Source organism: Amblyomma americanum, chromosome 7 (assembly GCF_052857255.1).
Source record: "Amblyomma americanum isolate KBUSLIRL-KWMA chromosome 7, ASM5285725v1, whole genome shotgun sequence".
In the NCBI taxonomy this organism is placed as follows: Eukaryota; Metazoa; Arthropoda; class Arachnida; order Ixodida; family Ixodidae; genus Amblyomma; species Amblyomma americanum.
In genome coordinates, this window is record NC_135503.1 from 129,467,808 (window position 1) to 129,482,197 (window position 14,390).

General features: G+C 49.0%; 1 protein-coding gene across 3 annotated transcripts in view; it reads left to right on the plus strand.

The window, feature by feature from the left end:
- LOC144099573 (zona pellucida sperm-binding protein 3 receptor-like) overlaps positions 1-9,541 on the plus strand; it is a 59,594-nt gene extending 50,053 nt beyond the window's left edge. For 2 of the 3 annotated variants that reach the window (XM_077632991.1, XM_077632992.1), the window contains exons 11-13: positions 686-886; positions 7,552-7,745; positions 9,209-9,541. In XM_077632991.1, coding sequence (XP_077489117.1) covers positions 686-886; positions 7,552-7,745; positions 9,209-9,268 — 455 coding nt within the window. In that variant the 3' untranslated portion in view covers positions 9,269-9,541. The remainder of the gene's footprint in view (positions 1-685; positions 887-7,551; positions 7,746-9,208) is intronic. The other variant, XM_077632993.1, reaches the window with a different exon arrangement.
- Positions 9,542-14,390: the final 4,849 nt, after the last annotated feature.

Consider the following 14,390-nt stretch of genomic DNA (forward strand, 5'->3'; position numbering starts at 1 on the left):
GGTTTTCGCTGCGCGGGGGGTATCAATAGATCAAAGCGCGTCGCTAAAGAGCTTTTGGGCAAGATGGCATTAGGATGGCGGATGACGGCGAATCACTTTGCGCCGGAACCGGCCTGTCTGCGAGTCTATGAGTGTGCGTTGGTTACGCATGTCGTTCGAAAATATGCCGATCCCGTACTAAAAACGAGATTGTTTTTCGAGTAAATTGGGCGTTCCGCCACAGAAAGCAAATTACACTGGAATTTAGAAGTGGTAATCGAGAGGCAGTTGTAGTGCATTACTGGCTTGGAGGAAGTGTTTTCCTTTCTGTAGCTACTGACTGGCTGAGATCGAACTGATAATTGGTTGTTGCCCTTACCTAGGGGCGGCCGTTTCCCACTGGATTTCTATTGGAGGTGGCATGGGTGTTTCTGCTATAATTACATCTACTCAGAAGTGTGGCTGTGGCATGGGCTGTCGTACGCTCTGTCGTGCGCAGGACTACCCCTTGACGCCCTAATTATTTGCAAATTTGTTTGAAAGTGCTTCAGAGCCAGGTTACACCACGCTACTTGCGCGAACACATTCCATCAATATTTCCTGGTTAAATAGCAATAAATTGTATTTATTGTGTCTGCCAACCACAGCTCTTTTGCATGATCGAGCTTCGTCACATTGTAATCAGAATAATTTTGTCTCGTTACAGTCAGCCATGGTTGCTCGGTGAAAGAGTTTTACGAGGTGGCTCCTCCTGGACTAGCGATCAATGCCAGCACGAAATACGTTCGCCGAAACACCACCTTCTGGGCGTATTGCTACGACCAAGGCTATCATACCTTGGTCGGAAATGGAAGCCCAGTAATTTGCCTCGAGAACGACTCTTGGGCTATTCCGCCGCATATGAAATGTAAGTCATTCCAATTATTTAGTCCTTGAGCAATTGGTTCTTTTAGGTGTAGTGTTCTCACATGGATGTGAAGGAAGTTATCCATCGTTGTCGTTCTAGACGATCCAGAGGGGCTTTTGAAAAATAAGATGGACTTTCACGTGCGCAAGATAATGAAGACAAGGGCAGAGAGAACATACCTGGTGCTTCAGCGAACACTTTCAAAATTCTTAAAATAGGTCATTTGAGAAAAACAATTCTTCAGAAGGAAACTATTAGTCGCAGCAGGCGTTAGTGAATGTGAAAGACGTGCTAATTGCTTCCTGAAAAATTAAAATTTATTAATTAGTTTTTTATTTTGCGGAGCTTGGCGGTTTTTTTTCAATGGAGAGTTTGTAGCCGTGGAGACGACGATGTCATATTAGTTTTGAAAAGAAAGAAAAATTCATTATCTAAAGCCCTGACGCCCACAGAAATCCCATTCCGCATGAAACCTAAACTCTGCGTATAAGGCGCTCTGAAGGAAACCTAGTGCAAGCGCGGCGTCCGCAGATGACGGGTTGCGATGAATGCGGCGCCCAATTCGAACTACCTGTGGTGATTTCTCCTGCTCCTCAACGCTCAGCTCAGAGCGGCGTTATCTTTTTTTCATCGCTGGGCCCAAGAAAGAGGCCAGCCGTCGTCAAACATGCAGCCACCCATCTTGTTAGCCTTGGTAGGCGCTGCCGCCCATTTTGTTTCATTTTCTTTTTGCCTGCACCACTTCTGACGTGGCTAACAAACGTGCCAAGTGTGAGGCGACACCGTCCGTTCATTTATTCGTCAGGTTCAGCTGCTGCTCGTTTATAATCGCTGCGTACATGTTAGGAAGCACATCAGACAAATAAAGGCTAGCCTGCGGAGCACGCAGGGCTTTCGCGGCAGTGGCTGCATTCTGTTAGACAGCTGCTCTTGCGACTTGCAGCGCCAGTTTTACCAACGCGTTAAGATTTCCCATTGAGGTGCTTGTTTTGGAAGTGCGCGTGCGAACATAGCCATTGCAACACCGCTGCTGTCAGCTCGTCCATGTGAGAAGATTTCAACGCTGCAGCCTGAACACTGTGGAAATAACGGCCGCGCCAGCGAAACTCAAGCACTCCATTGCCGAGAAAATGGTCATTGTTCTCGCTTATGTGAGCTCGCAAATACGTGCAGCTGGAACTGAGACTGTATGCTGCCCAACATCCTGGCCGTAGTGTGCCAACTTGCCCCACTTTCATATCGATATTTAATCGATTTAGGATCACAAGATCAGTTCCCGTTCAGAAAAGGAGGCGACCAGCTACTGCATCCGATGATTTTGACATCGATGTGCTGGCATACGTCGCTGTCAGGCCGTAAGCAAGCGTCAGGGGAATTGCAAGCGCATATGGAGCGAGCCCGGAATCAGTTTGGAGGTCATTTTAAAGACACAGCTACCACCCATACCATGTGTGCCTGCACCGAGAACTGATACCAAACGACGTTTAGGAAATAGCATAAGGTAGGGCCGAGCTTCCACCGTCACCCATCGCATCGACACTGGTGCCCACGCGCCGCTGCGGCAGCGCCCCTATCGTGTGTCACCAACCGAGCGCCAGACTATTACAGAGCAAGTCGACCAAATGCTTCAAAATGGCGTCATTCAGCCCTCATGTAGCCCTTGGCCATCGCCTGTTGTCCTTGTGAAAAAGAAAGATGGCTCCATACGATTCTGTGCCGATTACCGTCGCCTTAATAACACAACGCGCAAGGATGTCTGACCCCTCGCACGCATGGATGACGCTCTGGACTGTTTACAAGGGGCGGAGGTCTTTTTATCGCTCGATTTACGTTCTGGGTACTGGCAGGTTCCCATGGAAGCGGTCGATCGCCCCGAACGGCTGTTGTGACCCTCGACAGATTGTATGAATTTACTGTGATGCCGTTCGGCATTTGTAACGCCCCTGCAACCTTCGAAAGGATGAGGGACACCATTTTGCGTGGAATCAAGTGGAAGATGTACCTACGGTACCTCGAGGACATTGTCGTCTTTTCTCCCGACTTTAAACCCATCTATCCCGCCTAAAGCACGTTTTGACCTGCCTCTCTGAGGTCGGCCTGAAGCTTAGCTTGCAGAAATGCCGTTTTGCTGCGCGTCAACTGACCATATTAGGCCACGCTGTCTCCAAGGACCCAGCCAAACTTCGCGCTGTCTCTGCCTTTCCTAATCCTACTTCCATCAAAGACTTGCGCAGCATTCTAGGTCTGTGCTCTTACCTTCGCCGGTTTATTCGCAACTTTGCTTCCATTGCGGCGCCTTTAAGCAACTGTCCGGCAGTTTCGATTTATCTATGTGGTCTCCGGCGTGCGACAATGCGTATAACACCTTGCGGCGCCTCCTCACAGCGCCGCGCATACTGCGCCATTTCGACCCGACCGCCCTTACCGAGGTGCACACGGACGCCAGTGGTGTTGTCCTCGGCGCCGCACTCACCCAGTGCATCTGTGGTTTCGATGAATACGTTGTTGCCTACGCAAGCCGCACACTTACGAAGGCTGAATCTAATTACTCCGTCAGTGAAAAAGAGCGTTAGAACATCATATGGGCCCTTGCCAATTTCAGGCCGTACCTCTACGGCCGCTCTTTTGGCGTTGCGACGGACCATCATGCGCTTTGTTGGCTGTCCTTGAAAGACTCATCCGGCCGCCTTGCCAGGTGGGCTCTTCGTCTGCAGGAATATGCCATCCTCGTGGTCTATCGCTCCGGCCGCAGTCATCAAGACGCGGATGCCTTGTCCCGCTGCCCACGTACAGCCGAGATTGCCAGCCTTTCCACCCCGCCGTCGCTTCACAGAAGCGACATGCCCTCAGCGCAACGTACCGACCCCTGGATCGTTTCTCTTCTCGACTTGCTCTCCAACCCCACGACTGCTTCTCCATCCCGTGCACCCCACCGCCATGCTTCCCATGGACTTCGCGAAACATGACAATCTCCTCTATCGCCGGAACTACAGCTCAGACGACCGCAAGTGGTTACTCGTTATTCCTCGCCACCTGCGCACGAACATATGCGCCTATTTCCACGCTGACCCACTAAACGGTCACGCGGCAGTTTTCAAGACGTACACCCGCATCCGGCTGCGCTATTACCGGCGTAGCATGTACACCTTCGTACTTAAATGCGTACGCTACTGTCTCGCCTGTCAACATCGCAAGGCATCTCCTCATCGTTCTGCTGGAGAGTTGCAGCCGCTCCCTTGCCCACCACGCTCTTTCGACCGTATCGGCATTGATTTCTACGGCCCGCTTCCGTACACTGCGGCCGGCAACCATTGGGCTATCGTTGCGGCTGATCATCTCACGAGGTATGCCGAAACCGCCGCACTTCTGTCTGCCACAGCTACATACATTGCCTCCTTCCTTTTGAAACGTTTCATCCGTCACGTTGCACCTCCTGAACTGCTTAGCGACCGCGGGCGCGCCTTTTTGTCCGATGTATTGAAAACCGTGCTCCGCCAGTGCAACATAATCAATCCATCGAACCACCTCCGCCTATCATCCGCAGACCAACGGCCTCACCGAGCGATTTAACCACACGCTCGGGGGCATGCTCTCTCTCTCTCTCTCTCTCTCTCTCTCTCTCTCTCTATATATATATATATATATATATATATATATATATATATATATATATATATATATATATATATATATATATATATATATATATATATATATTGCATCCAACCACTCGAATTGGGATCTCGTCCTTCCTTATGTGACTTTTGCCTACAACATCGCTCAGCAGTCCACTATCGGCTTCAATCCCTTCTTTCTTCTTCACGGTCGTCGCCCGTCTGCTGCAGTAGACACCATTCAGCCTTACGCCTCCGAATATACCTCTGTTTACGAAGCCGCGCAACACGCCAAAGATTGTCGCAAATCGCCCGGCCGCTCACGATTGACACCCAGTATCGCCAGAAATTCCGCCACGACAACGTTCACACCACATCGCACTTCTCTTCTGGCACGCTTGTGTGGCTCTGAATGCCGTTAAGCACACCTGGACTGTCCTCGAAATTTTTCACCAATTATCACGGCCCCTACCACGTCCTGGAGTGCACATCTGCTGCTAATTAGAGTCGTCGAACCTCTCATGCCGTCTCCCGGTCTCCGCCGCCGTGGCCACGAGACAGTTCACATCCAGCGTCTCAAGCCTTACTACAACCCCTTCATTTTACAGTCGCCGTGAGTATTCAGGATGGCTTCTCCTCTCCCCTGGGGTGATTGTAAAGAAGAAGAAGACAAATACAAAACAGATGACAAAGAAGAAGATGGCCCTGCGCGTCAGCCGTATTGCTATCGCCACGAGTGTCTCTACACTACATGGTTTTCCTCGGTCTGTTTTCACCGCTGCTTCCGTCCTCACAGTCCCTTTCAATAAACCCCTGCCTTACATATGACTCAAAACTGTTAAAGACATGAAGTCTAGTTTTCTTAATCGTAGGCTAACACTTCTTACAACGAATTGGACTGCAGCTTTCACGAAGCAACGTCGCGCTACAATGCCAAAAAGTTTCCAGTTACGGAATTCTTGTTTATATTAGCTGCCAAGTCAGTGCCATGTAAAAAAAAAACTTGAGAGTTGCATGTCATGATACCGGCACCTCTAAACAAAACTCTGCACTGTTACAAAGAGAGAGAAAAACTTTTTTTCAGTCCTTGAAATTTAGTCGGGTGGTTCGCCCAAAACCGAGAAACCAGCGTCGAAGGAGGCTGTCCAGGCTCGGCCTATCATCTGTCGCTGACGGGGAAGACTTGCGTGGTTAAACCCCCCCTCCCATTGTGCATCCATTTCTACATTAGAATATTGTTCGAGGTGCTCGACGCAGTTACAAAAGCGACAAGCGCACAGTGCGGGAAGAGAGGATTTCGATCTGCCACGCTGTCGCAGAAGCGTGGCTTTATTCCTTAGAAGCAGCTACCGTGACAAAAAAATAAAAAATAAAAACAGCTTCTGGAGGTAACAGAGTCCGGCCAGTGCCTATCAGTGTTTTAAAAATCGACGGCCGCGCAGTTGGCGATGACTAGGCTCTTCCTTGCGCCCACCGACGAAGAAAAAGAACGCCGGCGGCTTCCTGAGCTGAGCGTCAAAGCTTCCTAGCCAAAGAAAATAGAGCGTACATACATTTCGATTGGCACCTGCCGCTATTGCAACACGTCACCAGCGGATGTTGCGTTTGCACTAGGCTTCTGGCGCTTCTTCTGCGCTTACTTTCGGTTTTCTGCGGGGGAAAAAAGACTTTCGTGCGCTGCAAGTGTTTAGAAAAGGACTTTTTCTTTGCTTTAAAAATTAACACGGCATCGCCGTCTCCACGTCTACTAACTCGCCACTGATAAAAACCACCAAACTTCGCTAAATAAAAAGTTAACTAGTAAATTACAATTAACCATTAACTAATAACAATGTGTTCTGCACTTAATGGCGTCCACCGCAATTAACAATTTTCTTCTGAAGAGTTTTGCTTTTTTCTCGAATAGACTATATTTAAGAATTTTTGAAAGTGTTCCCTGAAACACCCGATGTATTTCGGCTTTCGCTTGAGCCACGTACGTAATTTAGAATGAGAAACATGCCTAAACGCGTTGAAACTCGCTCTACGTTCTCTCACCTGCAGTAGTTGGTACTCCTGGCGTATAGAGTTGAAAAGTTTTCGTGTGTGTGATGTCTGACGACCTAATGAGCTCAATGCCTTCAAAAGGATGGAAAGTACAGGAGAGAAAAAGCGGCACCTCACGCGGCGAGCGCGCGAGCAGCAGCCGAAGTGCAAAGCAAAGGCAATAAAGGTTATTCCTCTTTCTTCACCGCACAGCAGGGCCGGCATCGTCGAAAATATGCATACCGCCGTCACTGCCTCCCACAAGCATGGACAAGAGAACACAGGGGCGTATAAAGGGGATCACGTGGGTAGGGGAGGCAGTCAACCCATACACCCCTGAGCGGAAGATATATTGGAGAACCGCATAGGAGGACTCCCTGTTTACTGGGGTTAAAGTAAAAAAAAATGCATTGCGCATGTGTGAAAGCCGTCCTACAACACTTGCCTCCAACAATTTATAAATCTGGCCTTAAGATCTCATCGAAGCCACGCCATTTAAAAGGGCGCTCAGTACACACACACACACACACACACACACACACACACACACACACACACACACACACACACACACACACACACACACACACACACACACACACACACACACACACACACACACACACACACACACACACACACACACAAACGCGCGCGCGCGCGCGCACGCGGACTGATGTACACGTTCGTTTTTTTTTCGTCTCTCGTGAAAACCACCGTTAAGATACGTATGCTCCTTGCAGTGACTTTCTGTCTTCGAGCGAAGTGATTCCCTTTTCACAGAATGCTTTTTAATTCGATGATTGTTTTTAGGATAGCTTACATGGAGAGGGCAGTTTTAAGCAGCACGGTCTGTTTTCCTTTTCTTTTCTTGCAGCTTTCAGAAGCTTAATAGCTTTCCGTGCTGATTTGTGTGGGGCTCCGCCCTGCAGGTTTGTATAATATTTAATCAGGAAGTGACGCCATCGGCAATTAGCTCGCTCAAAGTTGCGTTGTATAACCCCGCGGTCGACATGCCACCTCCAGGTATTGAAGGCTGTGGAAACTTTGACACTTGGCCGGGTGGACCCGCAGTGGATAGGCGCAAGGACTCCTACGGCTTCGGCGACAGTATCACGCTCTCCTGCAGGAACGGAACTGTGCTGCAGCCTAAGATCGAGAGGATCGCCTGCACCGGCGACGGCTGGTCCGAGGGCGTACTGCCAAGCTGCGTTCCTGCGGTGGGTATGAGACGGAAAACTACCAAGAGCGAGTTTTTTCCTTAATGGTAACATTGGAAACCCGTTTTCTTTTTGTTTTGGAGCTCCCGATTTCAACGGAGTTAAAGTAAGGTCGCGAGAGGGGAAGCCTGTATCAGTTTCGTATGGCATGAATGACTATTTGCTGCCAGTCCTAGAGAATCTGCGATTTCCATTTTCTGGTTTGCCCTTTGTAATACTTCTGTTTAGTGGAAAAAGGCAAGCCTTATTAAGTCTGTACTGTAAATTTATTGTTTGCCTGATATCTCTAGAAAATACGAAGCAGTCATTATTATAGAGCGCTAGACCTACGTTAACGACAAATTCTTCAAAGCATTGTGACGGATGGGAGGAGGTTGACCCGGAAGTGGGGGGGGGGGGGGTGGCCAAAAACCTTTTTCCAAGGATTTCACACCAGAAGATCCAAGTACCAGGACAGAGGAAATCTTGTAGCCATTTGAAACTCGGTGGTTATCCGGCACCACTGGGGATCGAACCCAGAACCAGCCGAACTCGAGGCGGTTGCTCTGACCACTTGGCCGTCATTTCGGTCCAACCTTGTTTTGGCGCCTGATGGCCTTAGTTGGTTGGGCGTCATAAAACCCAGTACAACCCAGCTCACTGGGACTTTAGTGCTGGCTTCCTCCACCACCTCCTGCGTTTTGTTCCAGTCATTTTGACATTGCTCATTATTTACTTTGGCGAGAAAGTTGGTCCTTATAAATCGACACTAAACTCGACTACTCGCGTTTTCACTATATTGCATTTCTGTTTATGCTTGCTGTTTGATGTTTCATGTGACGGAACGCATATTAAAGTTGGTTGAACAAAAGACTGCCTTTAAAATTCAGCTAACTGCACCTGGTTCCTTTGTACAAAATGGCTCAGATTTTATTTGGGTGCTCATAAGCGCTGGTAATTTTTAGTCTTCGCGCTCTTTTGCCAGCAGTAAATTGTAATTTATAGAATGTATGCACAGTAAAGTAACGAAAGTCAGGTAGGAGGAATAAATTGCAATGGCCCACTAGAAATTATCTCACTTGGCAGCCTCACCGAGGAAGAGGCAAGAAGGCAACGAGACCAAATAAAAGAGGACGCTTAGGCCGCTCTGCTGTAGGGGGAAACGAAGAAAGCTGTTTAAAAGAGATGAGACAGTGAATGCTGTAATTTGGGCGCAAGAGGCTCGCGTCGCTATCATAATTTCCCCATGTGCGCTAACCTGTCCTTTGTGCTTTAAGCGAGTGCCACCTCGATTTTCGTGCAAGCCAGGTCAATGAGTTTAGACAAATCAAATCGTCTCCTACTTTTCCCGTTCTTCCTCACTCCCATTCGCTAGCCTCTGCGGCTTTTCCGCACGCGCACTCAGCGGTAGAGAGCGCGCCATCACTAGCGACATACCAGGGGAAATGGGCGAACAAATGTGTCTACTTTTTTACATTTTTCAGGAGGCGGCACTAACGGAGGACCATTCTTCAGCCATTCCAGCAGCTCTCGCTATGACGTAAACCAACGCAGCCTGTCAGTGGCGCCACATCGCTACGACTAAACGAACAGCGGAGACCAAGGAAGATCCGTTGCGAGCGAGCTATGTGATGCGACTAACACTGACGCGGAGGAGGCATTAGCGGAGCAGTGCGTGACAAGCCTTCTAGACTTACAGTCGCTGGGGCCGGTGTAATGGAACGCTGATCTATGTCTTCATCTGGTTGTTAAAGCTGTCCTTACAAAAATGGCTATAAACTTTCTTTAGAATTTGTATTAAATTTCTATGTACTCCAGTCTCTTTGCAGTAACTTTTACATTCTATCAGCAATTGTTGATACAAAGCTGGTAGAAAGGTACTTCCCAGGGGGCGAAACGAGCTCGGCGCGATGTCGGCCTTACGTAGGCAAGCCGACCAGAATTGCATGGGCCGGCCTTGCTGAAATACCCTTGGCCTTCGGCCTTCCAAAGGCCGAATTCATCGGCCCAACACGTTTTGCCGACTTCCCGAAGTAGGGCCGAGCAGGAGCCTATACACAACCGGGACCGATTTTTAACTGTTTGCTAAGTGACCCGATATCAATGTGTGCCAGTGCCAGCGCAAGTAATAACCAATCATCTGAGACCTCTGCCCAACCATCCGCCGACATTGACCCGGTGACCGATAGCAAGTTGTATTAATGATGCTTTCTCTTGGATCCCTCTCCTTTTTACTCTTGTAAACTAGAGAGCACCGCGGGGAATATTAAGCAGTCGCAACACACCCGTGCCCAATGGCCTGCAGCTGGCTCATGGCTTGCTCGATATACTGAATGTCAATCAATATCGAGCGAGCCCTGAGCAAGCTGGAAGCGGATGTGTAGCAACTGCTTAATATTCACCGCGAATCTTTTCCACTTGCTTCGGTGCATAACTGCTGCAAAAAACAAAACAAAAGGAACCACACAAGGGGAACGCCTACGTGATTATAAAATGTTTTTTTTTTTTGCATTCAGAATACATCACTGTTGTGCACTGCTTTTATTTACGCAGGTAATGGACTCATAACAGTAATAATCTTTCACTCCAACACGAACTCGTTTAGTCTGCACAAGTTCAAAGTGCGATTTTTCACACCGCACAGTAAGAATTCGACTTTCTTTGTACATGAGCATCGAAAGCCAGAAAAAACAATGTGAAGAAGCAGGCACACACCCCAAGGCTCTAACCTAGTTTATATCTTGTGTGCAGAAGAATAGTGGAGAAAATTGTGTTGTATACACAGAGAAGCCCTGTAAAAACAGAGAAAGGCCACTGCAGAGATACTTCACACTTTGCACACTGTTATAGCAAGGTGGGAATGTTTTCGGCCAATCGAAAATAACGGGAAAGCTGACACAGGAGTGCCGACATTTTCAATCTCCAGCGCTTCTGAAAAATTTCGAGTCAACAGCTCTGCGCAGCTTCTGGTTAAGGCCAAGTTGACCATTAATCCCTTTGTTTAACTGTATCACTGATCTTTTAATCTAGTTTCAATTCCCGCCCTTTGACTAACACCTGCCGTTCCACAGGATAACAAAGCACCCCAGATTTCAACAAATTTTAAAAACCTGTAATGGTGCTGCTTGCCAGAGAGATTGCTTGGTGGTAACCCTCACTAGTCTACACATTCTTAGGCAAGCTCTTGTGGAGCATAAAATGGAGACCTAACTATGGCCCATTAGCCCCTTTCTTTTTCAAAAACAGTGAAGTGGCCTCAACATAAGGAATTACTCTGTTTCCTTCATGTGCTTGTTCCTGAAGGTCTGCCCTTGTTGGTTGGCCGATATTTCTGAGGACCATTTCCGCTGAAAAAAAGTAGCAGTACGGACATACCCAGCCTCTGAAAGAATCTGCCATTAGAGTCGCCTCCTGTGAGTTAACGATAAAATGTAAGGTGAACGGCAAATGGACTTCAATGCCTCGAAGCTGCATGAGGGCTTCGTGTCATGGTGCAGCGGAGAGCTTCGGTTTAGTTTGGGCAAACTGTGCTTCTGCATGTCTGCTGTGTGCGACGCAGCAGTGGACGGATCCAGGTTCGCTTAGACTACCTGTGGTTGTTCAACGTGCAAAATGACTAACAGTACACGAGTGCTCTTGTATTTCACCGCCATCGCAATGGGGCTGGACAAGCCAGAATTTGATCTCGCGACCTTGGGTTCGGTGGCCAAAGGCATCAAGCAGCTGCAGCAGGTAAATGGGGAAACGTGCGAGAAGGAAATGGGTAAAACACAATTTTTCCCTCTGAAATGGCTTGCTAGCATATGCAGGGTAGCGAATGTTAAATACCACGATATAGACTACCGGTAAGCAACAGCACTCTTGAATTGTAAGATGTCTTGAAAGGGCTCTGATGTAGTTCCTTTCATCTGTGGCGTGGCGCATTTCGGCAAACAGGTGTTTATAAAAAGCTAAACAGAGCACTTGTGCCACATTCTTCACATGGAGGCCTTCATTATATGAACTGCGGTTGTAATACCAGTCTTGAAAAAAAAAACATTTTGTGCACACGTGTTCAACAAACCTTACAAACTTTTTTAGGAATTAGAGAAAATAAAAGGGGATGTACTAATATTCGAGAATTTCCATCACTTCTCTGCTGACAAAGGAATTGCCCCACCTAGTCAAAACAATATTAGAAATGAGAACGTACACGATCATTTCACTTTTCATGATATTGTCACGTAGTGGTGACGGCAGTCGAAGCAGCGATGAAGACGGACGAAAGGGTCTTTTAAAACAACTGTTTATTGGGCTGTCTTGCACCCAAAATGGACTGAATCACTCGGCGGCGGCGAAGCGACAAGCGTGCTCGGCGGTCGTCGAACAGAATGCCCGCCGCTGTCGGCCGTGCTCAATTTAAAGCTGATAGCGAACATTCGAGATAAAGGGCGCAAAGTTACTAGAACATTCCGGAACAACGTAGAATCAGCTTTGCCTGGCTGCGATCAATCGAGATAATTCTAGTCGCGTCTTGCGTCGCAAACAAAGCGATAAGGTGGTGTCGCGGCAGATTTGAAAAACGAACAAACACTGCAAATATTGGCGGCATTACTCCCCTCTCAAAGAAGCATCGACCCGATGCATTAAAACAAATAATGCGACTAGTAAGGGAAAAAAAACAGATCTTGCGAAAATAGAGCATGGAAATGCAGCGGCCTTTAGCGCGCATAATACGGCTTCAGACGGACTACATGGACAACTTCTGGTCGTACGCGGCGTCGCTGGGATGCAGTCATTGCGTCAGGGATGACTTCATAATCCAGTTCACCCAGCCGACGAAGAACCTTGTACGGGCCGAAATAGCGGCGCAAAAGCTTTTCACTCAATCCACGGCGGCGAATGGGCGTCCACACCCAGACTTGGTCTCCTGGCTTATATTCCGCGTTGCGTCTTCGTAGGTTGTAGCGTCTGGCGTCGGACCGCTGCTGATCTTTGATCCGTAATCGGGCAAGCCTTCGAGCTTCTTCTGCGCGTTGAAGGTAGGCGGCAACGTCGACGTTCTCTTCTTCTGTAACGTTTGGCAGCATGGCGTCTAGCGTGGTCGTGGCATCCCTGCCATGGACGAGCCTAAAAGGCGTCATCTGGGTGGTCTCCTGCACTGCGGTGTTGTAGGCGAAGACGACGTAAGGCAGGATGACATCCCAGGTTTTATGTTCGGCATCGACATACATAGCGAGCATATCGGCGATGGTTTTGTTCAGGCGCTCGGTCAGTCCGTTGGTCTGCGGATGGTATGCAGTTGTCCTCCGGTGGCTGGTTTGGCTGTAGCGCAGGATGGCTTGCGTGATTTCCGCCGTAAATGCTGTTCCTCTGTCCGTGATGAGCAAATCGGGGGCGCCGTGTCGAAGAAGAATGCACTCCACGAAAAATATGGCCACTTCTGCTGCTGTTCCGTTCGGTAGGGCTTTCGCCTCGGCGTAGCGGGTCAGGTAGTCGGTCGCTATGATGATCCACTTATTTCCAGATGTTGACGTTGGAAAAGGGCCAAGCAAGTCCATGCCAATCTGCTGAAAGGGTCTTGAGGGAGGTTCAATGGGGTTCAGAAATCCTGCTCGTCGTGTGGGAGGAGTCTTTCGTCGCTGACAATCTCGGCATGTTTTCACATAGTGTGCGACATCGGCAGACAGTCGGGGCCAGTAATACTTGTCTTGAATGCGGCGGAGGGTGCGAGTAAACCCGAGATGTCCAGCTGTCGGCTCGTCGTGTGAAGCCTGTAGAACTTCTTCGCGGAGACAAGTAGGTACAACAAGGAGGTAGGCTGTTTTGTTCGCTGTAAAGTTCTTCTTCACAAGGACCTCATTCTGCACACAGAAAGAAGACAGTCCTCGCTTGAATGAAGCGGGGGGTGAAGAAACCTTGCCTTCCAGGTACTCGATGAGGCCTTTTAGGTTGGGGTCCGAGCGTTGCTGCTGAGCAAAAGAGCTTGCGCTGATGGGTCCCAGGAAGGCGTCCTCATCGTCGTCCAGCGGCGGTGCATCTACAGGGGCTCGTGAGAGGCAATCGGCGTCAGTGTGCTTGCGTCCGGACTTGTAAACGACGGTGACGTCAAACTCCTGGAGACGCAGACTCCATCGAGCGAGTCGGCCAGAGGGATCCTTCAAATTGGCAAGCCAGCAGAGCGCGTGGTGGTCGCTGACCACCTTGAACGGCCGTCCGTAGAGGTAGGGGCGGAATTTCGACGTAGCCCAGATGATGGCAAGGCACTCCTTCTCAGTGGTCGAATAGTTAGCCTCGGCCTTGGAAAGGGAACGGCTAGCGTATGCGATGACCTTCTCCAGCCCGTCACTTTTTTGAACGAGAACGGCGCCTAGTCCCACGCTGCTTGCGTCGGTATGAACTTCAGTATCGGCGTTTTCATCAAAATGCGCAAGGATCGGTGGGGACTGCAAACGACGCTGAAGTTCCTTGAAGGCTTCTGCTTGCGGCGCTTCCCATTTAAACGGCATGTCTGCCTTCGTCAGTTGGGTTAGGGGCTCGGCGATGCGCGAAAAGTTTTTCACAAATCGTCGGTAATATGCGCATAGTCCGAGAAATCTGCGCACTGCTTTCTTATCGGCCGGCGGTTGAAACTGTTCAATAGCAGCTGTTTTCTGCGGGTCTGGGCGTACTCCTTCCTTGCTAACG